At 45.7% G+C, this 27,926-nt stretch overlaps 1 protein-coding gene across 1 annotated transcript in view; it reads right to left on the bottom strand.

The window, feature by feature from the left end:
- The window catches only part of snx29 (sorting nexin 29), a 166,651-nt gene that overhangs the window by 104,687 nt on the left and 34,038 nt on the right, over positions 1-27,926 (bottom strand). Inside the window, exon 14 of the mRNA XM_083635140.1 lies at positions 23,950-24,035. Within this exon, the coding sequence (XP_083491266.1) occupies positions 23,950-24,035 (86 nt within the window). The remainder of the gene's footprint in view (positions 1-23,949; positions 24,036-27,926) is intronic.

The following is a 27,926-nucleotide window of genomic DNA, read 5'->3' as shown; positions in this document are numbered from 1 at the left end:
CCAAAACATAAATAACATCCATCTCAATCACATCCCAGGCCTTAAGCACGCTGCATGCAGAAACATATCAGGGTCTGACGTCTTTGGTCAAAACATGGCTGTTCACTTTGGAACGCCTTGACTCTTACAAAGCATGTAGCATTTTCAACAAATCCGTGGGTCTCGTTACCTCCGCCAGGGAGGATATCTCAAAAAGTTATGAACGGATTTGCACAAAACTTGGCAGAAAGTTTGGTCGTGGGCAAGGTTCGAGTTATAATCTGAGTTTAGTGGGGGTCCCTAAAATCGGCATTTGGCCATTTTTCTGAAATTTTGGCTGTTGGAAGCCAGATTTAGAGATATACCTCATTTTAAATTAACATTAGGATTAGATAATCCTATCTGTTCACTGTTCACTGTTGTGATGTCATTATTCAGTCTTACTCTTAACCAGCCATTTCATTGTAGTGAGACCATTTTTTCACGAAATAAAAACATGGAATTGATTTATAGCTACACAACAAACTGAGTCAACTCTGACCTGCCCCGGATGTGCTTCTCTTCTTCTTCATCCGGGGCAGGTCAGAATTGACTCAGTCTGTTGTGTAGCTATGGTGTAGCAGCCTAGCGTAGCGATATTATCTGATTTCAAGAATTCAATTTGAATTCAATAACGTCACATATGGATTACAAAGAGCAGCAGGAGATAAAGCGGGAGGTGCAATCTATGTATTCGTGTTCTCTCTATTATATAATAAGCATAATGAGCCGCAGTGTGTCGGAAAATAAGCTTTTGACTAGACATAAATACAATCATTTCAGATGCCCCGTTTTCAGGTTGCTGTCCAAACTGATTATAGTTTCTGACAATGCTAATCAAATCGAAGTTGTCAGGGTGACTTAAACATCCTATTTAAAGCTGGAAATGAGGTCCAGGATGTAAAAAAACTGAATTCTCCTTTAACCTGATATATGACTAAAACTATTTTGTGTCAATCGACTAATTGACAAATCATTTCGGCCCTACTAGGAACAGAAAGCTCCCCCTAATGTAGTCCCCTAATGTAGTCCTTAAGTTTGCAGTGGATACGACCTCTAATGTAGTCCCTTTAGTTTGCAGTGGCTCCCCCTAATGTAGTCCCTTTAGTTTGCAGTGGATACGACCCCTAATGTAGTCCCTTTAGTTTGCAGTGGATACGACCTCTAATGTAGTCCCTTTAGTTTGCAGTGGCTCCCCCTAATGTAGTCCCTTTAGTTTGCAGTGTATACGACCCCTAATGTAGTCCCTTTAGTTTGCAGTGGATACGACCCCTAATGTAGTCCTTTAGTTTGCAGTGGATACGACCCCTAATGTAGTCCTTTAGTTTGCAGTGGATACGACCCCTAATGTAGTCCTTTAGTTTGCAGTGGATACGACCCCTAATGTAATCCCTTTAGTTTGCAGTGGATACGACCCCTAATGTAGTCCTTTAGTTTGCAGTGGATACGACCATAATGTAAATATCCAACCTAGAAGTTTACCAGCATGGGAAGACGGCACTAGCAGGGCAAAGGACAACAGAGACATATGCTGTTACACTTTCATTATCAGCTCTGTGTGTGGCACGACACTGTCACAGCGTGCCGATCGGCTCTGATTAATATCACTACCTGGACGAATCGCACTGCCGACGTCATCGCCGCTAAGCTACATGTACGCCTCTAAGCCTCCGCCACCTGGCCGGGCTCCACCGCAGGTAACCGACATGTACAGCTGCTGCTGTAATTAAAAACTGCCCCATTTTAAACAAGTATTCAGAACACTTGGAATACACAGACAACCTCAATCTATCCTTCTGCAGTTCACGATGCAAGCACGCACCTTGAACAGGGTAAAAGAAAGCGAATAGATATCATCATGAAACTTCCTCAGTTGATTACTTGCATTAAGACAATTATTTTTTGTATTACACATTTTCTCAAATGTTATGTTTAAATATGCAAATGAGGCATTATCTACCGAAATATGCAATATAATTTGCATACATTTCCAGAACAGAAATCTGAACACTGGATAAAACCAGGTACGTTTTTTAGAGAGGGAATTTTGATCTCTTTTTTATCACTCCATAAATCAGACAATACTGTCAACAACAGTCATAAAAAATAAAATCACCATGTTTTTAGGAAGATATTTTTTATTTAAATCAGGCTATGGATGATATATGAACAAACCCTCCTGTAAGAAACCTTCAGAATAGTTATTAGGAATAAAACTGGAAAGTTTGCTGTATGTACTGTAAGTGCTACAGAAAGTGGAGATTTCTGGCTCAGAGTATGAAACAAAGAAAACAGTCTTATTACTATATTCACCTTAACCTCAAACTCTCCTTCTGCACTTAAGTGCTGCTCATACACACGGCCTTCCACATACTCCCAAATGTCACAGCACTTAACCGCGCGGCGCGCGGCGACGCAGCACTGAGAAAACCAGATAAAAAAACAAAAAGCATGCCGGCGTAACAAGCGGCCATCATGTCTCCCCCTCTGTCCCCGAGCGTTTAGCCCGCACTCCACCAGGCTGAACGCTAAAGTAGAAGTGGGTGCTGTGTTATCATCAGCGTGGGCAACCAGGCGCTAAATGACTGGCTAGCCTGTCTGTGCCTCTGCTAATACAGCAGCAGCTTGTGCACTGGCGGGCAGGTGAGCTGGGACCAGATGTAATCACTCCCCAGATAGAGGCTGGAGGTACAGAGGGAGACAGAGAGAGCAGCAGAGGGGGTAGGGCAGAGTGAGAGAGAGTGTCTCCTGCTGATATATAGTGGTGGCATGCACCCGCAGTCACAGTTATTCTTTGATGAAGTTTTTTTTCAGATTTCATCCGCAATTGTACTTGGCAATGTCCCGGACGTTGCTCCACCCCACTACCGATCTGGGGAGAGTGGTAGACTAGCACATGCTTCATCCGATACATGTGCAGTCGCCAGCCACTTATTTTCACGTGACAGCGAGGGGTTTCACCGGCAGGAGGTAGCGCGTGGGAGGATGACGCTATTCCCCCCAGTTCCCCTTTCCCCTGAACCCGAGGAGGCGCTAGTGCAGCGACCAGGAAATATACCTTTAATCTGGCTTCCCACCCGCAGACACGGCCAATTGTGCCTGTACGGACGGTACGGACACAGGGAATTTACCACTGCACTACCTGGACGCCTGGGCTGAATCGCTATTGTGTTAAAAGAAAAAGACAGATATCACATTTCATTTTTACATGAAAATGTTGTGACAGTGGGGACAACCGAACACGCTGACAAGCTGACAGTAACTCAAAACAGATGCTGAGATTTGGTTCACTGATGGTGTCGAGGGGCTGCCGCCTTGCTGTGTTTATCTGTGGGAGAGGCGGACATGATGGCGCCCAGCAGGCCCTGGCAGCCAGGGCCATGATTAAAATGTTCATAAACACCGATCGGCTCAGGTGATGAAATCTGTCACACACCCCTACTGCGCCCACATGGACACACACACACACACACACACACACACACACACACACACACACACACACACACACACACACACAAACAACCTGGCCCCACCTGTGAAAGGCGATGTCACACCTCTCTGGCCAGGTAAATAAACACAGTCTGTTGAATTAATTGTCACACATTGACACACCACCCTCTGTTGAATAAATGAAGGTCCCTAACACCTTTGAGCCGGTAAACAGGCCCAGTCTGTTGGATTAAGACCTGGAGGCTATACAATTCAAACTGCTAGCCAGGGTTTGTGTTTCTAGCAGGGTTTCTCCTGGCTCTGAATAGGCCTTCGGCAGGGGGTGACTACACACGTCAGTAACCGTGTCCGGAAATCGATTTCAGACTTAAAGTCATTTCAACACACACACACACACACACACACACACACACACACACACATGCACACACACACACACACACACACACACACACACACACACACACACACACACACACACACACACACACTTATGAAACGGCTCTCTCAAATCAAGCAATCTGATTGGCTCACAGCTGTGGTATACAGTATTTAGCGTACTGTATACCACACTAATATACCACAGTTATGAGAAAACAAATCGTAGCTAGCTAGCCTCTTAGCCTTGCAAACGGGAGCTCTGCACCACAATAACGAGAGTGCGAAATGGAAACATTAGCGTTAACTAACGTTAGCACAAGCATTAGCCAAAGTTAGCTAGCTAACTGTCGTTACATTAAAAAAAAAGCAATGTGAGACAAACTGTGAACTATGATCAAATCTATTTATTTAGCGTAGCAACATGCCAACTCTGTAGCTGTAGGAAGTAACCAACCATAACAACTCGCCCCCAGCAGCCTATAGGCTACCTTCCACAAGGTTTTTATATATATATATATATATATATATATATATATATATATATATATATAGTTGTCTGAACTTATGGAGCACTGCGTTTTTACAACACCTTCAGTTTCATAAAGAAAGCCATTTCAAGGTACAAATGTGGGACTGAAATTCTTTAAAATGATACAGTGAAAATGCTTGATTTGGAGCTTGGAGTTAACATGCAGTCAGGGTTGTCCTGAACTCAAATATACCAGTCATTGTCAGGATTTCTTTCTTTCTTTCTTGCAACCCAAAATCAAACAATAATGTCCCTCAGAATGTGGGTTGAATGTATTGAGTGGTAGGGAAGCATGTGGGTACAATTAAGCTCAATTCACATAGAGAATGACTCATCATTTGATATTTTACAGTCTGCCTACTGGGACTTAAATTACTTTATAACATAAACCACTTACACACAGTTAGAGCAGTTCCATCCCCCCGTACAGATGCAAATACACACTTTAATTTAGTGTTCCTCTTCGCACACACACACACACACACACACACACACACACACACACACACACACACACACACACACACAATGTCTCGCCTACACACACCGGCTGTTTAATAAGGACCCGTCCCTTCACACCCTCACAAGGAGCTGGCATTAGTCAACAAAAACCCAGTAAACATAACACATTACACACACACACACACACACACACACACACACACACACACACACACACACACACAAAACACACACCTCTCTAGTTAATGACTCCCTCTTGCACCACTATGTTCTCAGATTACCCGTCCCCCCCCAACCTGAGTTTCCGTTATCCGGTAATTGCCGGACTTTACTTTAAATTTCAGCCGTCAAATATGCCTCCACAGAGTACCAGGAAGCACCAGACCTCTACAGAGTACCAGGAAGCACCAGACCTCTACAGAGTACCAGGAAGCACCAGACCTCCACAGAGTACCAGGAAGCACCAGACCTCCACAGAGTACCAGGAAGCACCAGACCTCCACAGAGTACCAGGAAGCACCAGACCTCTACAGAGTACCAGGAAGCACCAGACCTCCACACATCGAGTACCACGAAGCACCAGACCTCCACACATCGAGTACCAGGAAGCACCAGACCTCCACACATCGAGTACCAGGAAGCACCAGACCTCCACAGAGTACCAGGAAGCACCAGACCTCCACAGAGTACCAGGAAGCACCAGACCTCACCCTGTATGCTCTCCGTGCGGGGTGAATTTCTCACTCGCTTCCCTGCACAAACAGGCATCTATCTCAGTTTCCTGGTGAAAACGACCTACATTCAAGTGTCAATAACTAAAGAACAGAAGAAGGCAGAAACAAACTTTTTTTCCCATGACAGTAGAGGCTTTCTTCTGTCTTTTGGGATATTCGTTGTTTACAGAACATAGTCATACTAGAAGAAAATATTCTGTGGCTCCCAGAATATCACTGAAAAAGGTCAGAAACCCTGGCGGGGAATGAGTTAAATAGCCTAAATTAATATTTGCATCTGTAAGCTATAGTGTAGGCTCTATGTTATGCGATCAACGAAGGAAACGCCTCATTCACAATTGCATGCGCTCAATGCATGTGCCTGCAGTCAGCACTCAGCAGCAGCTCTGTGTCAACAGGTGGAGACAGTGGCTATAACACGCTATAACACTGTTACACTATAACAGTGACTATACCACGCCTGCATCACGTTACAGATGGAGACAGTGGCTATACCACGCCTGCATCACGTTACAGGTGGAGACAGTGGCTATACCACGCCTGCATAACGTTACAGGTGGAGACAGTGGCTATACCGCGCCTGCATAACGTTACATGTGGAGATAGTGGCTATACCACGCCTGCATAACGTTACATGTGGAGACAGTGGCTATACCGCGCCTGCATAACGTTACAGGTGGAGACAGTGGCTATACCGCGCCTGCATAACATTACATGTGGAGACAGTGGCTATACCACGCCTGCATAACGTTACATGTGGAGACAGTGGCTATACCACGCCTGCATACCGTTACAGGTGGAGACAGTGGCTATACCGCGCCTGCATAACGTTACAGGTGGAGACAGTGGCTATACCACGCCTGCATAACATTACATGTGGAGACAGTGGCTATACCACGCCTGCATAACGTTACATGTGGAGACAGTGGCTATACCACGCCTGCATAACGTTACATGTGGAGACAGTGGCTATACCACGCCTGCATAACGTTACAGGTGGAGACAGTGGCTATACCGCGCCTGCATAACGTTACAGGTGGAGACAGTGGCTATACCACGCCTGCATAACATTACATGTGGAGACAGTGGCTATACCACGCCTGCATAACGTTACAGGTGGAGACAGTGGCTATACCACGCCTGCATAACGTTACAGGTGGAGACAGTGGCTATACCACGCCTGCATAACGTTACAGGTGGAGACAGTGACTATACCACGCCTGCATAACGTTACAGGTGGAGACAGTGGCTATACCACGCCTGCATAACGTTACAGGTGGAGACAGTGGCTATACCACGCCTGCATAACGTTACAGGTGGAGACAGTGGCTATACCACGCCTGCATAACGTTACAGGTGGAGACAGTGGCTATACCACGCCTGCATAACGTTACAGGTGGAGACAGTGACTATACCACGCCTGCATAACGTTACAGGTGGAGACAGTGACTATACCACGCCTGCATAACGTTACAGGTGGAGACAGTGGCTATACCACGCCTGCATAACGTTACAGGTGGAGACAGTGGCTATACCACGCCTGCATAACGTTACAGGTGGAGACAGTGGCTATACCGCGCCTGCATCATGTTACAGGTGGAGACAGTGACTATACCACGCCTGCATAACGTTACAGGTGGAGACAGTGGCTATACCACGCCTGCATACCGTTACAGGTGGAGACAGTGGCTATACCGCGCCTGCATAACGTTACAGGTGGAGACAGTGGCTATACCGTGACTGCATAACGTTACATGTGGAGATAGTGGCTATACCACGCCTGCATACCGTTACAGGTGGAGACAGTGGCTATACCACGCCTGCATAACATTACATGTGGAGACAGTGGCTATACCACGCCTGCATAACGTTACATGTGGAGACAGTGGCTATACCACGCCTGCATAACGTTACATGTGGAGACAGTGGCTATACCACGCCTGCATAACGTTACAGGTGGAGACAGTGGCTATACCGCGCCTGCATAACGTTACAGGTGGAGACAGTGGCTATACCACGCCTGCATAACATTACATGTGGAGACAGTGGCTATACCACGCCTGCATAACGTTACAGGTGGAGACAGTGGCTATACCACGCCTGCATAACGTTACAGGTGGAGACAGTGGCTATACCACGCCTGCATAACGTTACAGTTGGAGACAGTGACTATACCACGCCTGCATAACGTTACAGGTGGAGACAGTGGCTATACCACGCCTGCATAACGTTACAGGTGGAGACAGTGGCTATACCACGCCTGCATAACGTTACAGGTGGAGACAGTGGCTATACCACGCCTGCATAACGTTACAGGTGGAGACAGTGGCTATACCACGCCTGCATAACGTTACAGGTGGAGACAGTGACTATACCACGCCTGCATAACGTTACAGGTGGAGACAGTGACTATACCACGCCTGCATAACGTTACAGGTGGAGACAGTGGCTATACCACGCCTGCATAACATTACATGTGGAGACAGTGGCTATACCACGCCTGCATAACGTTACATGTGGAGACAGTGGCTATACCACGCCTGCATAACGTTACAGGTGGAGACAGTGGCTATACCGTGACTGCATAACGTTACAGGTGGAGACAGTGGCTATACCACGCCTGCATAACGTTACAGGTGGAGACAGTGGCTATACCACGCCTGCATAACGTTACATGTGGAGACAGTGGCTATACCACGCCTGCATAACGTTACAGGTGGAGACAGTGGCTATACCACGCCTGCATAACGTTACATGTGGAGACAGTGGCTATACCACGCCTGCATAACGTTACAGGTGGAGACAGTGGCTATACCACGCCTGCATAACATTACATGTGGAGACAGTGGCTATACCACGCCTGCATAACGTTACAGGTGGAGACAGTGGCTATACCACGCCTGCATAACGTTACAGGTGGAGACAGTGGCTATACCACGCCTGCATAACGTTACAGGTGGAGACAGTGACTATACCACGCCTGCATAACGTTACAGGTGGAGACAGTGGCTATACCACGCCTGCATAACGTTACAGGTGGAGACAGTGGCTATACCACGCCTGCATAACGTTACAGGTGGAGACAGTGGCTATACCACGCCTGCATAACGTTACATGTGGAGACAGTGGCTATACCACGCCTGCATAACGTTACAGGTGGAGACAGTGGCTATACCACGCCTGCATAACGTTACAGGTGGAGACAGTGGCTATACCACGCCTGCATAACGTTACAGGTGGAGACAGTGGCTATACCACGCCTGCATAACGTTACAGGTGGAGACAGTGACTATACCACGCCTGCATAACGTTACATGTGGAGACAGTGGCTATACCACGCCTGCATAACGTTACAGGTGGAGAGAGTGGCTATACCACGCCTGCATAACGTTACAGGTGGAGACAGTGACTATACCACGCCTGCATAACGTTACATGTGGAGACAGTGGCTATACCACGCCTGCATAACGTTACAGGTGGAGAGAGTGGCTATACCACGCCTGCATAACGTTACAGGTGGAGACAGTGACTATACCACGCCTGCATAACGTTACATGTGGAGACAGTGGCTATACCACGCCTGCATAACGTTACAGGTGGAGACAGTGGCTATACCACGCCTGCATAACGTTACAGGTGGAGACAGTGGCTATACCACGCCTGCATAACGTTACAGGTGGAGACAGTGACTATACCACGCCTGCATAACGTTACAGGTGGAGACAGTGGCTATACCACGCCTGCATAACGTTACATGTGGAGACAGTGGCTATACCACGCCTGCATAACGTTACATGTGGAGACAGTGGCTATACCACGCCTGCATAACGTTACAGGTGGAGACAGTGGCTATACCACGCCTGCATAACGTTACAGGTGGAGACAGTGGCTACACCGTGCCTGCATAACGTTACAGGTGGAGACAGTGGCTATACCACGCCTGCATAACGTTACAGGTGGAGACAGTGGCTACACCGTGCCTGCATAACGTTACATGTGGAGACAGTGGCTATACCGCGCCTGCATAACGTTACAGGTGGAGACAGTGGCTATACCACGCCTGCATAACGTTACAGGTGGAGACAGTGGCTACACCGTGCCTGCATAACGTTACATGTGGAGACAGTGGCTATACCGCGCCTGCATAACGTTACAGGTGGAGACAGTGGCTATACCACGCCTGCATAACGTTACAGGTGGAGACAGTGGCTATACCACGCCTGCATAACGTTACAGGTGGAGACAGTGGCTACACCGTGCCTGCATAACGTTACATGTGGAGACAGTGGCTATACCGCGCCTGCATAACGTTACAGGTGGAGACAGTGGCTATACCACGCCTGCATAACATTACATGTGGAGACAGTGGCTATACCACGCCTGCATAACGTTACAGGTGGAGACAGTGGCTATACCGTGACTGCATAACGTTACATGTGGAGACAGTGGCTATACCACGCCTGCATAACGTTACAGGTGGAGACAGTGGCTATACCACGCCTGCATAACGTTACAGGTGGAGACAGTGGCTACACCGTGCCTGCATAACTTTACATGCAGAGAGAGAAAGAGAGATGAGATGTGAATCAAGTTCAAAAGCATTTTATGAAACCAAGCGGGTCTAACTTATTGTCAATGACGAGCGTTAATTGAAAGCAGACAGCTGATTGACACACGTGCTCTAACTGGCTTTCTGTGAACAGACAATAGGCTGGTCAACTTCACAAGCGCAGCTGGGATTATTTGCATAACTTTAAACTGGAAGAAAAGGTAAGAATTAGGGCTGTCAGCGTTAACGCGTTAATCGTGCGTTAACTCGAATTCCTTTTAACGCGAGAGAGAGATACCGAGAGAGAAAGAGAGAGGGGGGAGAAAGCATGCACGCAGCTTCTCCTGTCTGTGGCTGGAGAGATGTAGAGGATAGCACTAATTAACTTCACAGTGCAGCCTGAGAGATGTGTATTCCCAGTAACTAGTAGCAATAATAACAATATTACCAATGGCCAAATACTTACCCATACTAATGATAATAGCTACCCATATTAATACAACAGTGCATCTTTGCACAAAGCTCTCAGGTTTAAGGTAGCCTACCTCGGTTTAAGGTAGATTTAGAACAGATTAAAAAAATGTGATTAATTTGCGATTAATCGTGATTAACTATGGAAATCATGCGATTAATCCCGATTAAATATTTGAATCGATTGACAGCCCTAGTAAGAATACATTATTGTTAGTTACCTGCTAGCCTTCATCTGAGAACTGAAAGCCCTCGCCAGGGTTGTTTTAATAGGCTACGTTCATGGTGTTGAGTTGATCACTAGACATGGGTTATTTTTTTCAGGCGCCTACTCTTTTGTTTTTCTCACTCGTCTTGGGGGCCGTTTCTGAGACTCGGCATGCAAGGCAGCGTGTGCCAAAGTCGACGCTGCACGCCACGGCACGGAGAAATGAATTAACCCCCGAAGCTTGAATTTCAAATCGTTCCGTTTGATTGACCGGTCATAGAAACATGGTTGGTGCAGGGAATTTACAGCAATATCGAGATGATAGAGTATAGACTATAGCCTGCTATCAATTGTTTTTAAGATCAGTAAACACAGCTCTAATAATTATGTGACCAGAATTTATTCCAATCGTCCGGGAAACTGAAATCACGCCGGACACGTAGACCGGCAAACATTTTTCCTAATGGAAACGCTGCCCCCAACACACACTCCTCATTAGTAACCCAGTAATAAAAATACACCTCCACCTCACTAGGGATGCCCCAATATGGAAAATTTGGCCAATACCGATATTAACATTACTGTAATGGCCGATAATCGATATTTACCAATGTTGAAATGATCTGTATAAAAACAAGATTCTTTCAGAATCAATGTTATACATAGTGAAAAACACATGTAAACACAATTTGAAAAAGTTATGTCCGAGTCGAGTCCGCATCAAGTGAGTGCGAGCCCAGAGTTACTGAACCTGCGTGTGAATCCCCATGTAGGTGGAGCAGACGTGTCTGCCCACGCACAAAATTGAATAAAGTCCCGGTATTAATATAGCTATCAACATCTTATGCCAAATGATTAGGGCCTATTACAAAAAACTACCAAAAACAAAACAAAAAGTCTTTATCAATTAACAAGTCCAAGTCCTCGTCTCCAACTTCCGAGTCCAAATGCATGAATGCTCAAGTCCAGGTCAAGTCACAAGTCCTGAAAATGACATCACTGGTGCACACACACACACACACACACACGCACACACACACACACACACACGCACACAACACACACAGAGACACTGTGGTACAGGCGCAAGACACACAAACACACAGGATGCATGTAACTACACACGCGCGCGAACGCACACACACAGCCACGCACGCACGCGCGCACGCACGCACGCACGCACGCACGCACGCACACACACACACACACACACACACACACACACACACACACACACACACACACACACACACACACACACACACACACACACACACACACACACACACACACCTGTCAGCAGGATAGCCCACCTCCCGGAGGCCGTACAGGGGCAAAGCGGAGCGCGTGGTGGGGGGGCCAATAAACACAGATCTCTGTGTGTAATGAATAAGCTACACACTCCTATTAGGGCAGGCAGCAGTGACAAATGCCTCTCATTGGCTCATGAAGCCTGTGTGTGTGTGTGTGTGTGTGTGTGTGTGTGTGTGTGTGTGTGTGTGTGTGTGTGTGTGTGGCTGTGTGTGTGTGTGTGTGTGTGTGTGTGTGTGTGTGTGTGTGTGTGTGTGTGTGTGTGTGTGTGGCTGTGTGTGTGTGTGTGTGTGTGTGTGTGTGTGTGTGTGTGTGTGTGTGGCTGTCTGAGCCGAGCAGCAGAGAGAGAAGCTGATTGGCTATTAAACGGCCATGTAATCCATTTCCTGATTGGAGATGAATAAGCTCCTGTCTGCGCCAGGCTTATTTATGGACGCATTAAACACGTACGCAGAATCAATCAAAGCATGTGTCTGCGACTGTTCACATCTAATCTGAACAGAAGCCAGCGGGAAAGTTTTCTTTTTAAGGACCTCTGGAGCCCCTTCAAGGACCATTGGAACCGTGCTCACCTGGTAGCACGCGTACGACGGAGGCTCGGCCAATGCGGGTTTGAATCTGACCCAAAGTGCTTTGCCACATGTCATCCCCCCTCTCTCTCCCCACCTTTCCCGTCTGCCTACTGTCCCATCTAAATAAAGGCTAAATGCCCCAAAAATATAATAAAAAAAATAAATAAATAAATTACCCCTGGAGCCCCTTCAAGGACCCTGGAAGCCTCAAGGACCTCTGTTGTGTGTGTGTGCGCGCATGTGTGTGTGTGTGCGTGCGTGAGTACGTGGGTGCGTGCATTTGTGACAAATGGTGACGCACAGACACCGTCCATTATTTAAAGCTGAAAGTAGGAAAATAGATAACAAAATGTTTTAGTTTTTAATCCAAGATCAACACACATCAAGACCACATCAGTGGTCAGTGTGTGACAGAAGCACATAGGCCTACTAGGAAAAAAAGAGAGAAAGTCAAGGATCAAATATGTTTTTTTTTTTTTTTGACTGGCATAAAGCACAGTTGACCCCAGGTGGAATTGAACCCCCAACCCTGACTCTGTGCCACTGAGCCATACGGGAGCTTTAGACAAAGACATCAGGTCAAGATCAAAGAAAGAACAAACTAAAGGATGAGATGATTCCATCCTCACATCACATCTCCTTTATCTTCTCATGGTCACCCAGAGAGCACAGCAGAGAGCAGAAGGGCATAATGGACTGCAGGTACACATATCACCCAGCACTTGACAAGAAAATGGAAGAGGGGAAAGTCAATCTCGCCAGAGTATTTGGCCTTTGACCCTGCATCGACCTCGCCGAACGGGTTAATAACTCCTGATCCTTATCCCACCAATGGCAGACACATTTAGTTTAATATATACACCGCTGAAGGGCAACTTCACATGACTGCGCCAAGCAATCAGTACTGAGACTTGACTGAGTAGTGACTTTGCTTGCCCTGCACCCAGTGAGTTTTTAATCCATTTTGAGTGTACTCGCTCCCGGTGAGTTTCTATTGCGCCAAGCAATCAGCCATCTTAGAAGAGGATTGGGGCATCCCAGTGGCTCACCTCTTAGAGCGTGTACCCCAAAGGCTTAGGCCGTACCCACACTGATCCGTCAGAAAATGGGCAGAATTGTGACACGGATAGATGTATGTCCGCTGCATGTACAAGTAACCTACTTGTACAGCAGGTGGCGGTAAGCACCTTGAAGGTGTCAGCGACCCGCCTATAACCCTAGAGAAGAAGAAATCGTACCTAGCTGTCAGCTCTGTGCGCTACGTTACTTATGTGGCAATAAAACGCCACTGAATGACCAGATTGATGTAATGGTCGGCCAGTTCGAGTCATGCTGTTTCCATGAAGCCCACCAGCTTTGTCGGCTAGTTGTTGATATTTCTAACGGTAAAATAACATTACGTAATATCGATGCAGGCAAATTCTATCCCATTATATTTTTCTTGTAGGAGGAGCCTTGTAGAAAAGGGTGTGTGTGTGTGTGTGTGTGTGTGTGTGTGTGTGTGTGTGTGTGTGTGTAGGCCCATGTGTGTGTGCAAATGAGTGTGTGAGAGATGAAGCGTTGGAGGTGTCCCTGGAGATTTCTCTTCATCCATCTCTGCCTTACAGTAAACATGACTGTATCTGTCTGCCAACATCTCCTTTGGGGTTTGGCTAATGGCTTCTCATAATGACACACACACACACACACACACACACACACACACACACACACACACACACACACACACACACACACACACACACACACACACACAGAAACGCATTCAAGCACCTAACACACACAAACACAAACACGCCAGGCACGCTGGAACTACAATTGACTAGGGGGTGCTGCAACGAAGGCACTCACGTCAAATTTGACGTTTTTTTCTAGAGGAATATGTAATTTGAAATTAACATTAGGGTTATACTGTTGTGATGTCACTATTCAGTATCTTCTCCTTTTCTCACTCAATTTCATGTAACCACCTGCTCTCTCTAGATCGTTTTACACTACAACAGACAGCAACACAGGCATAAACACTGAACTTATTATTATTATTATGGAAAACCAGATGATGATGATGAAAACCAAACACTTTTGAAGAGAGAGCGTATGAAATAAAATTAGAGCTGGGAAGCCCAAACTGTTTTTTAATGTATTTTGTTGGTGTTATAAACACAGGACAGCTGTTGAATGTCTAGCATGTCACTGTATTAATTATTTTCGCTTTGGTATTATATATGGTTAAAAGAAACGCCAAAGGCATTTTACTTTGAAATTTCTTTTAGAACAGGAAGTGGTGTGTTAAGACCGGCTAGCTTGACACAGAAAAGACGTGAAATGAGAGAGTCAGACATAACCTGAGTGTAAACAAAGATGCTGTTACTGTCGGAGTGGTAATAAAACAACAGAGCCTCAATGCAAACGTTTGAGGCTTCGTTGCTGTAAGAAGAAATGATGATCTGTCAACATTCCCTGGGCCATCTGACTACGGTCAGAAGGCTTCGACCAGAAGGTTAGAAAGTAACACAGCCAAATACAACAATTTAGAAAATTCAATCTCTTGCCACCAGGGGGTGCTGCCGCACCCTTCCCGCGCCCTTGAAACACGCACACGCACAAAAAACTTTGTAAAGGACGGTAAATTCCTGTCAAAACACAGCGCTCTGTCATACCCAGGCGAGGAGAGTGGGGAGATCCTCCAAACAAGCTGACGGCGCCCGAGGAGCGTTCCAAAGATCACAGGTCATATCTTAGTGCACGTGTTCTATAAGGGCAAGCGTTCTCTTTGCTCGTTTCTAGCACTCAGAATCCACTTTCTTCTTCTTCTTTTAAAGGCCGGCTTTCCTGATTTTCAACCAGATTTGTGTCATTACAATGTCAGTAGTATGATTAGATAAGCAGCCTTTACCTCCCCTCACTCAACCCTCCTGGCTGATCTCCCTTATCTTTCACATATTTAGTACACCGCTCTGACGCGTTTTACATCACGACCGCGTCAGAGCGGTGTACCACACATGCGAAAGATGTGCAGATTTAAACTACAACTCTTGTGTCGGTGTGCCGCCATGGTCCCGCCTCTAGAGGTCCTCTACGCCCCTTCACAGCTCCCAAAACCAAAACACTAGGTGGCCATCTTTTTCCACCGCATAGCCTATGCTAGCTAACGTTAGCTCCCCTAGCTCCTTGCAAAGAACCATGGCTGAACAAAATATTTCTGGTGAAATTGAAGTTTGATATGGATGAAGACGATTTCCCAAGTGTGCTAATAAACTCTGACATTCAGGGCTACTTAACGCCATATGAGTCAGACTACAGTGCAGAGGAATAGCGCAGTATGGAAGGAGAGGCAGTTGAACAGGCTGCCGGAGACGAACCAGAGGCCCGGGGGCCCCGAGGCTCGCCGTGCGGGGAGAAATTCTGCCTCGTGCCGCTGCCGATGGATCGCTTTGCTACAGCGAGAGGCCAATTTCTTCTTGAAGAAGTCACTGAGTAAGGTGTGTAAGGTCGCATCAAAGTTTTGGACCATAGATCGTTGGGTTTTAGAGACTAATTTTACACGAAATTACAATAAAAAAGTTGAACCAAAGATGTATCTGTTATCGCTATTATAACGTACTAAGCATATAAGCATATAGTGGGCAATTGCAGAATTATGGCCAGATATTAGCTACTGTGAAACAACAATGTATAGCCACCCCATTATGTAACTTTTTCATGTCAATCCCTGAAGCAAACTTTATTTGTAATCCTACAGCAACGTTTATCTTGGGTGATGTTGGCACTGGCATGCTGGAAGGTCTTGTGGATCTCCTTCAGGTGGACTGGTCTTCGGTCTCTCGTCCAGCAGCAGCAGATGTCATCACCATCATCAAAGTCTTTATCCACGTTATCGATGATTATTTATAAAAAATCTCATTGTGTAAATATTTTGTGAAAGCACCAATAGTTAGAGAAGGAAACGTCTCTTTGCATTTTATTTTGGGTGGTGTTTTAAGAAAAGTACTTGTGCTCACATGTGGCTTTGATTTACCATTACTAATTTAGCCCAATTTGTAGAAAATGCAGATTTGAACAGGTCTAATGGCAAATATGGAATATCACCCAAGGAAATACCACGGTTTAATGCCAACAGATAAACCATACAGATTTGTTGTAGGCTAATTGTCAACACAAAAAAGGGAGCGGACACATGGTTTTCAAGTATAACACAATGTACAACTTTTATTCAAAGACAGGATTGAAAAATATAGTTCACTTGCATTCACCTCAGACAAGACTGGACACTACGTTAAAGTCTGAAATGTACCTAGATTTGCTAGAACAATTGACATTTCAGCTTGTCACCTGATGTCAGTACAGTACTAGGAGTGCATTAACGTTAATATTTATATTATCGTTAGGTCAAACACACCTTAACGTTATGAGTGCGGCCATTTGTCCATGATCAAGTCTAGCATTTCGGTATATTCAGTGTGTGTGGAAAGGATAGTTAGACAATAGGCTAGCATTATTAGCACAGATATGTATGTAAAACGCTATTTACAATCCATGTTCAAATGTTAGCAGTGACCACTGACAATTTCATTCACTCACCAAAAAAAGCGAGAAAACCACCCTTCTTTGAGGTACGGTTAATAAAGCCAACTGCATCACAAGAAGGCATATTTACTGTCCAAATTATTGACTAAAAGCCACAACACCACAAACGCCAATATAACAACACACTAGCCTAACGTTAGCAGACACCGCAAACAGCCCCCTTGAAACAGGCTGAGCCAGTCTCGTTCTGGAAGGAATTCACGTTAGATTATGATATCAAGCCTTGATCCATTTTTATTTTACTATTTAGCAGTGGGGATCGTACAGGTATAGTCCTCCTCTTTGAAATGCCGACTGCAAACACCCAGATCGTAGCGAGCTTGCTAATGTAGCCATTCTGTAGCTATGCTAATGTTAGCTATCCACTAGAGTATCCAAGCAAAATGTCTTCTTCTTCTTCTTTGAGTTTTATGGCGGTTGGCAAACATATATATGTGCATTACCGCCACCTACTGGAGTTTGATATCAGCCAAATGCCTGAGGGGTGGGCGTGGACTTAGAAAACCACGAGCCCAGTGCATTGTGGGAAGTGGAGGATTTCTGCACCCCGCACCGGCCCTTCCCGCCCCCCCCCACCCCACCCCACCCCACAGAGTGTATTTTCTTTGATTTATCAGGCTATGAACAACAGATTCAAAAAATGTCAACGGATTCCAACTCCATGCGTTACATTTAATAAATCTTCATATTCACCACAGTAAAGCCATCCTTTAATTACCACTTGGTCAGTACAACAAAGGACGTGTTTCAGTGACCCAGTGGTCATTCAAATAAGAAGGAAAAAAAGATTTTGAGTGCTAGAAAATATCAGAGATAACGCTTGCCCTCGCCCTTCAACTTGCACTGGGTGTAAGATATGGCCGCACGTCTGCAGCGCCATCAAGCCGGGAGGGCTTTCAAAAAGCCAGAGCACCCGCTGATGCCGGAAAGCACGCAGCTGACAGCGCATGAGTATCCATTTTCCCCTAAACCGCTGGCACATTCTAGCGCCCCCCTCCAACGCAGACACACATACCAATAGACTGTGGTATTCCACATCAAAGTGTGATGGAGCAGTGTGTGTGTGTCAGGGTACATCATTAGGAGGAGACAGAGGCGAGAGAGGATGAAATCATTTAGACGCCGCCATGTCGTGCAGAGAGGGAATTAGCACGCCTGTCGGGATGAAGGGAGAGTGAAACACAGGAGGAGACGGAGAGATGAAGCCGCCTCTACTGGGGCTTCTGCAACACTACGCCAGGAATGTTATGGCATTCGGCTGGCTGATGGCTGGCTGGCTGATGGCTGGCTGATGGCTGGCTGGCTGATGGCTGGCTGGCTGATGGCTGGCTGGCTGGCTGATGGCTGGCTGGCTGATGGCTGGCTGATGGCTGGCTGGATGGCTGATGGCTGGCTGGCTGGCTGATGGCTGGCTGGCTGATGGCTAGCTGATGGCTGGCTGGATGGCTGATGGCTGGCTGGCTGGCTGATGGCTGGCTGGCTGATGGCTGGCTGGCTGGCTTGGCTAATGGCTGTTGACTGGCTGGCTGACTGGCTGGCTGGATGGCTGATGGCTGGCTGGATGGCTGGCTGGCTGATGGCTGGCTGGCTGATGGCTGGCTAGATGGCTGATGGCTGGCTGGCTGGATGGAGGCTGATGGCTCTTCACTGGATCAACAACATTGACTGCGTTTACATGCACTTGAGTATCCCGGTTACTGTCGGGGTTTTGGAGTATCCCGTTTTTGTGTTTGCGCATGTAAACATCATATCCCGGTTTCAGAAACCTGGATAAGCCCTTATCCCGGTTTTGAGAAAGCCGGTTATGCTAGGTGGAGTACTCTGAAAGAACCCGGGATACTGCTGCATGTATACACCTTATCCTGCTTTCTGACCGCAGCAGACTACCTGCGCAGGCGCGGCTTCAGCCAAGTCTCACTTCTGGAGCGATGAGGAAATGGAGTTTTGCAGAGTTTTGTCTTTCGGTGATGAAATAATTAAATGCTTGGCAGCTTAGATAGGAGAAAGCATCGAAATGCTGCCCTATTCAAGTCTGTAGTATACAAACTACAGGACGAAGGTGTTGTGACTCAAATGAAACGGGGACAGACCAACGCAAACGGTGACGCAAACGGGGACAGACCACCGTGAAGACGGAATCCAAGGGAATCCCACAGAGTCTTGGCCAAAAAAAGGTGAATGACGTCACACGCAGCCAATACAAGCGAAAATATAATAATAATAATAATAATAATAATAATAATAATAATAATGACGCCGGTTTGTATTGTAAAGATCACAGGCGCCTGCGCAAGTAGCATGCAGTAATCAGTAACCGGGATACTAGTACTTATCATGTATACAGGGATATGAATAAGCTGCTTTCTCTGTGTTCCATGTAAACGCCATATCCCGAATATGATCAAAAGCAGGATAAGCCTCATAACCGGGATACTCAAGTCCATGTAAACGCAGTCATTGAGAATGTTTATAATGAGCACTAGTAGGCTCGATAGAAGCTCGCAGACAACAATTTAAACGAGAGCGAGAGGCTTGAATGTGTGAACGCTTCTCAACTGTGCTGTGTTACAAGTTAAGTGAGAAAATATATCAAAATAACTTTCTATTCTTGAACAAATTATATAAATCTAAGCCTTTTCAATGGAATGCAACAACCTGGCAGTGGGAATATGGATGAAGACGCAGACACTCCAGAGACACAATGCTGTCACTCCCACCACTTCAATCGCCACCAGTGGACCATCTGCCAGCTGCCATCCGAGCAACACATCCTGGCATGTGGCCACAACTCAAGCGAGGGAGACGAGGAGGCGTTCAGGAGCATCTCCGCTCCGCTCTCCTCTGTGTACAGATCGGTCTATATTTCATGCACTGGAGCTTGATGAGGCCACTGTTACCATAACAGATTATATGAAATTCTACATAGGCAGCATGGTAGCCAAGAAGGATGTTGCTTTCCAACAACAAATCCTATATTACAAAAGTGTTGTGTGATTCATGTCATGTTTTATACAAAGCGACCGTGTAATGTGCCCATGACAGATTCCCCCTGGGGACAATAAGGTTTGGTCTAAGCTAAGCTAACCTAATGACTCCTGTCTATTTATGATTATTTTCACAAACTTTCAGTGCTTTGATTTTTTTCTCTCTCTTCAAATTCACAACGTTTCAAGGATTTCTAGGAGCTGTGGGAACCTGGGAATTCCCCCCATCATCATCATCAGTATTCCTGCCTGGTGTGCTCTGGTGAGTGAGAGGGCCAGGCGAGAGCTGAAGCACTTCTGATGTTTCACAGGTCTCTGCTCCCTTAGCAAGTGAAACATGTCAACTCAGAGAACTTCATTTTTCTTTTGAACTCATAAAGAAAAGAAGACAACACTGAATACCGAACAGCACTTTCATTGTTGCAACTGAGCAACTACAAAAATTAAACATACAAGTAGCTTTTTCTTTTTTAAAGGAGAATTCCGTTTTTTTACAACCTGGACCTTATTTCCAGCTTTAAATGTGATTTTTAAGTCACCCTGATAAGTTGGGTTTGATATTATGCGCTGAAACGATCATTTGTTTTGAACTGCTGAAAACGAGGAAAACGGGCTGTCATGTGACATGCTTGTATTTACGTCTGGAAAAACCTCCAAAGAAGAGGAGGAGAATGTGGCTAGGGAAAAAAGGCCAACATGGTCAATTTTGCGAGACAGCTTGAGGTCATGTAAAGTATTTATTAGCAGCTACTACTAGCATTTAGCATCTACTACATACTACATACATACATACTACATCCTGATATGATCATGCAGCATTTCTATTGGTTGTTATAAGACGTCGTCGTAGCTGTCACCCTAAATTGCTGACACTGTCAGAATTGGTTCTAGGCTATCTTTGGTCACACACTGTGACACCGGCTGACTTTTGTCCAAGTGTCAAGTACATGTAAGTCCCAAGTCATTTTGTTTTGGGCAAGTGAAGTCACGTCACATCACGTCATGTCAAGTCACAACCTGCGCAAGGACCCCAAGATGGCAAAAGGCTAGGCTTCAAACTTCGACCGTCTCAAAACGAGAGTGGCTACGTCCACATATTTACAGTCCATGGCCTGTACATGCAAATGGACATGGCCTCACAGAAACTCTCTCTCTCGCTCAATCACTCACACACACACACACACACACACACACACACACACACACACACACACACACACACACACACACACACACACACACACACACACACACACACACACAATAGCAGTCAAAAAAATATGTATCTCCACTATATATTTATATCTCCATCTCTTTAACTGTCTGTCTTATAATACACTGACAGATACATAAACACTTTGGGGCACCACAGATAACTGCTCTCCCCAAAATGCAATTAGTCATTATATCCCGCCATAATCTGCCATGTTCATTTTGTTTGCCTTTGATACAGCGTTATCTCGCCAGTCTTTACACACCGCGTACATCCCCCGGTAACGGCAACACAAAGTCAAAGTTATCAGATGCAGCAAAAAAAAAAAAAAAAAAAGGTAAGAGAGAGAGACAGTGCAGTGGGTGGGAGGGGAGAAGCCCATTCTGTTTGACAGGAGTGCACAGAGTAAAATGGGAAGCTTAGTCATTTCTGAACCATTGAGAAGTGCATGAGATGTGGGAACAGGGATACAAAGTGCATGAGATGTGTGAACAGGGATACAAAGTGCATGAGATGTGGGAACAGAGATACAAAGTGCATGAGATGTGGGAACAGAGATACAAAGTGCATGAGATGTGGGAACAGGGATACAAAGTGCATGAGATGTGTGAACAGAGATACAAAGTGCATGAGATGTGGGAACAGGGATACAAAGTGCATGAGATGTGGGAACAGGGATACAAAGTGCATGAGATGTGGGAACAGGGATACAAAGTGCATGAGATGTGGGAACAGGTATACAAAGTGCATGAGATGTGGGAACAGAGATACAAAGTGCATGAGATGTGGGAACAGGGATACAAAGTGCATGAGATGTGGGAACAGGTATACAAAGTGCATGAGATGTGGGAACAGGGATACAAAGTGCATGAGATGTGGGAACAGGGATACAAAGTGCATGAGATGTGGGAACAGGGATACAAAGTGCATGAGATGTGGGAACAGAGATACAAAGTGCATGAGATGTGGGAACAGGTATACAAAGTGCATGAGATGTGGGAACAGAGATACAAAGTGCATGAGATGTGGGAACAGGGATACAAAGTGCATGAGATGTGGGAACAGGTATACAAAGTGCATGAGATGTGGGAACAGGGATACAAAGTGCATGAGATGTGGGAACAGGGATACAAAGTGCATGAGATGTGGGAACAGGGATACAAAGTGCATGAGATGTGGGAACAGGGATACAAAGTGCATGAGATGTGGGAACAGGTATACAAAGTGCATGAGATGTGGGAACAGGGATACAAAGTGCATGAGATGTGGGAACAGGTATACAAAGTGCATGAGATGTGGGAACAGGGATACAAAGTGCATGAGATGTGGGAACAGGTATACAAAGTGCATGAGATGTGGGAACAGGGATACAAAGTGCATGAGATGTGTGAACAGGGATACAACGTGCATGAGATGTGGGAACAGAGATACAAAGTGCATGAGATGTGGGAACAGAGATCCAAAGTGCATGAGATGTGGGAACAGAGATACAAAGTGCATGAGATGTGTGAACAGAGATACAAAGTGCATGAGATGTGGGAACAGGTATACAAAGTGCATGAGATGTGGGAACAGGGATACAAAGTGCATGAGATGTGGGAACAGGGATACAAAGTGCATGAGATGTGGGAACAGGTATACAAAGTGCATGAGATGTGGGAACAGGGATACAAAGTGCATGAGATGTGGGAACAGGTATACAAAGTGCATGAGATGTGGGAACAGGGATACAAAGTGCATGAGATGTGGGAACAGGTATACAAAGTGCATGAGATGTGGGAACAGGGATACAAAGTGCATGAGATGTGTGAACAGGGATACAACGTGCATGAGATGTGGGAACAGAGATACAAAGTGCATGAGATGTGGGAACAGAGATCCAAAGTGCATGAGATGTGGGAACAGAGATACAACGTGCATGAGATGTGGGAACAGGGATACAAAGTGCATGAGATGTGTGAACAGAGATACAAAGTGCATGAGATGTGAGAACAGAGATCCAAAGTGCATGAGATGTGTGAACAGAGATCCAAAGTGCATGAGATGTGTGAACAGAGATACAAAGTGCATGAGATGTGTGAACAGAGATACAAAGTGCATGAGATGTGGGAACAGGGATACAAAGTGCATGAGATGTGGGAACAGAGATACAAAGTGCATGAGATGTGTGAACAGAGATACAAAGTGCATGAGATGTGTGAACAGGGATACAAAGTGCATGAGATGTGTGAACAGGTATACAAAGTGCATGAGATGTGGGAACAGAGATACAGTAATGACCTTATTTTGCTGTGTGCTTCTGTGCCATAATAGAGGGACTGGGACATAGATATGAAATCTAATTTCAGGTCTTAATGATGGTGTGTGTGTGTGTGTGTGTGTGTGTGCGTGCGTGCGTGCGTGCGTGCGTGCGTGCGTGTATGTATGTGTGTGTGTGTGTGTGTGTGTGTGTGTGTGTGTGTGTGTGTGTGTCTTACCGTCATTGCCCTGGCTCCCCTCTCTCTTCAGCATTTGCACCGCCCCCACATACTTCTTGAGCTGGACCTTGAGGACCTCGTTCTCCCTGCACAAACAAAACAGCTTCATGAGGGAGAAGAAAATCACAGGCCTGTTCTTTTTTGTCTCGATGGCTATGTCACACAGCAGGCAAATCCAGTCCGTTTTTAATTGTCAAAAACCAAATACAAATTGTGTGTTTGTGTTGAGAAAGCACAATATGTTTCGAGTCCCTCTGCAGAATACTCTGTGAAAGGACGCATGAAACTTCTATCACTTGAGGAGCAGCAAAAAAACAAATCACTTCAAATCCAATCAGAGTGGTCAGACGGAGTTGCATTTCATTGAGGTGGAGCCAGCACCAGCGTCTGCGTCTGCCTCTCCGCAGCTAGCTGGAGCCCCCCTCCTCAGGCTCTCTCCCCCAAAACACAGACACAGAAACAGCTCTCAAAAGGCTTTTGGCTAAGCTAAAAACACAGAAAATCAAACCTGTTCCGAAAAATTTGATGATGGACGAAAGTAACATGCGATAATTTCGGGACGAAAAATACAGACTTGGTGTGCAAAAGCCTTTACAAGGTTTTGACCCAACAGCAACAATATGTTTTGTGACTCTGCAAGAGACCCTGGTTAAGGGAGCACCGAGCAACGCAGTACAGCCAGATCTCAGTCAGGCCAGGAACAGTATCGGAGGCACATAGACCTCCTATAAACCTGCCATCACCATGCATCCTGGGTGACTGGATCACCATTGTGCAGAAACACATGAAATCCAGGTGTAAATGTAACCAAGACGCATTTGAGATCCGATCATCCAAACCAGGTCCTGAGGTGACAGATGAGGTGAGGCACATGTTGGCCATAATAACGACAACGTATACAGTCAACGCAATGTTTCTAATCTACATAGAACATGAACAGAAACAAAGAAGTGGCAGCAGCTCGGATAGCAACAGACTGAAAGAGATCCTGGAGAGGAAACGAGGAAACGTCAGACGAGGTCAAATCTAGAGGATGTAAATATTATGAGAGGCAGTGATGCGCATGAAGATCTGCGTTAGGGCTGGGTTAAAAAAAATCGATTCTCCGATTTTTTTATCGATTTTTATTTTAATCCTTTTTTTTTTATAAACATAGGCTATACTATTATAGGCTGTGTGTGGTAGTTGAAACAGTTTCAAGTTGACGTTTATGTTTGTAGTTGAAACAAAAAAATAAATACTGTAGGCTACATAAATGGAAATGTTTGATCATTAATATCTACTTTTAGAAATTATATAGGCTGAAATCAAATCACTGTGCATAATTGTGAAAGTGTCTTTATTGACAGAAGAAAAGGCTGTTATTTACCCTTTGTCACCACCTGGTGAGTAAATATATGTGTAACTAAAACCATTAAAATTGACAACCGGTCCGCAACTTTTTCCCCATGTATCTACCGGTCCTTGGCGCAAAAAAGGTTGGGAACCCCTGTAGAAAACTGGACAGTCATGTAATTCAGGTTACAGCTAAAAAAAACATGTTTTAGTATCACTAACCAAATCGATATTGAAATTAATCAAATCGAATCGAATCGGGATTAATCGATTCGGAACCTTGTGAATCGGAATCTAATCGATTCTTGAAATTTGAACCAATACCCAGCCCTAATCTGCGTTTTGCCCATTCACTTCCTTACAATCTGACTTTTTTTTTGCAGCCAGTGGGGTCGCCCCCAGCAGGCCAGTCGAAAGAATGCAGGTTGAAGACACTTACGCATTGCCTTCAAGAACGGAGCTACGAGCTACAGTACCCTTACCTTGGGGGGCACAGACAGACTGAGAGAGAGAGACATAGTGATAAAGAAACAGAGAGCGAGAGGCAGAGACCGTCTCCTTACAAGCGTAACCGGTTGCACAGCATCGACCTCGGGGAGGAAATCAATCAGAATGAGAGCGCGGCTTTATGCCCTTGGCAGTTAAATTTAACAGCCTTTGTCTTGCCCCCACCCCACCCCGCTGCCCCAACCCCCCCCCCCCCCCCCCCCCCCACAACCTCATTCAGCACGGGTGCTTTCGGCTGCCCTGCTTATCAGTCCTCATTCCCCACCAACAAAGGAGGTGCCTGCCGGCAGACCTCCTGAGTCCACAGGACGAGTGTCCACGCTGCTGCTGTTATCAGCACCACCCGCGGCCTCGACATCACGCCATTCCTGGCTGATCTAATTATAGCTAATACACGCCGCTTGTTATGAGAGGGTGTGTAGATGAGAGGGTGTGTAGACGCTCAGGGAGATGAGAGGGTGTGTAGATGAGAGGGTGTGTAGATGAGAGGGTGTGTAGATGAGAGGGTGTGTAGATGAGAGGGTGTGTAAATGAGAGGGTGTGTAGATGAGAGGGTGTGTAGACGCTCGGGGAGATGAGAGGGTGTGTAGATGAGATGAGAGGGTGTGTAGATGAGATGAGAGGGTGTGTAGATGAGATGAGAGGGTGTGTAGATGAGAGGGTGTGTAGATGAGATGAGAGGGTGTGTAGATGAGAGGGTGTGTAGACGCTCGGGGAGATGAGAGGGTGTGTAGATGAGAGGGTGTGTAGATGAGAGGGTGTGTAGATGAGAGGGTGTGTAGATGAGAGGGTGTGTAGATGAGAGGGTGTGTAGATGAGAGGGTGTGTAGATGAGAGGGTGTGTAGATGAGAGGGTGTGTAGACGCTCGGGGAGATGAGAGGGTGTGTAGATGAGAGGGTGTGTAGATGAGATGAGAGGGTGTGTAGATGAGAGGGTGTGTAGATGAGAGGGTGTGTAGATGAGATGAGAGGGTGTGTAGATGAGAGGGTGTGTAGATGAGAGGGTGTAGGCACTCAATCAATAATTTACTATCACAGTGTGTAGACGCTCAGGGAGATACGCCGACGTTCACATGCATCTCAAATTACTGAGAATGAGCGATGTTGTGTCCTGTTGTTGTTGTTGTTGTTGTGTCTGTTGTTGTTGTTGTTGTGTCTGTTGTTGTTGTTGTTGTTGGTGTTGTTGTTGTGTCTGTTGTTGTTGTTGTGTCTGTTGTTGTTGTTGTTGTTGTTGTTGTGTCTGTTGTTGTTGTGTCTGTTGTTGTTGTTGTTGTTGTTGTTGTTGTTGTTGTTGTTGTGTCTGTTGTTGTTGTTGTTGTGTCTGTTGTTGTTGTTGTTGTGTCTGTTGTTGTTGTTGTTGTTGTTGTGTCTGTTGTTGTTGTTGTTGTGTCTGTTGTTGCACCAAAAGGCAGATTGCAGCGTTTGACAAAGAGCTCAGGAAGTGAAACTCTTTCTCTCAAGCAGCACACGCAGGTCTCTTACTTATTAAACAGCTCCATCACTTGACCAAAGGAACTCTTTGCATCAGTCACCTACAGTACTCCCATAAACACATGGTCTCCACAAGGGTGCAACAACACTGTGAAAAATGCCATGTGTACACTTTCTAGTTCCATTACACTGCAGTATTGTTTGAAAGGACTTATGTATTAGGGATATTTTCATCAGGTAGTTGCATGTAGTCAATGAAGCATCGCGTTCATTCGAGACATGGAAGTCATAGGCTACGGCCCCAGCTGTAACCAGCTGACAGCCGCCGATTGGATCATCGTTTAATCATTCACCAATCACAGTCATTCTCACAACTGTTGATGCTCTAAAATCGGGAGCAGACACAGCAAGGTGGTTGATGCTTTTTTGATGCATGTTTGATGCTTTTAGCGCACGGTGGGCCACTTCTAACACAAAGCTTGTTTGTGTTTCCAGTGTGTTTTCTGCCTTTACACTATTTATATGTTTCCAGTGTGTTTTCTGCCTTTACACTATTTATATGTGTTTCCAGTGTGTTTTCTGCCTTTACACTATTTATATGTGTTTCCAGTGTGTTTTCTGCCTTTACACTATTTATATGTTTCCAGTGTGTTTTCTGCCTTTACACTATTTATATGTGTTTCCAGTGTGTTTTCTGCCTTTAC

This window comes from Poromitra crassiceps (genome assembly GCF_964638095.1).
Source record: "Poromitra crassiceps genome assembly, chromosome: 4".
Classification (NCBI taxonomy): Eukaryota; Metazoa; Chordata; class Actinopteri; order Beryciformes; family Melamphaidae; genus Poromitra; species Poromitra crassiceps.
Note: the sequence above shows the minus strand (reverse complement) of the source record. Positions and strands in the feature narration are given on the sequence as shown.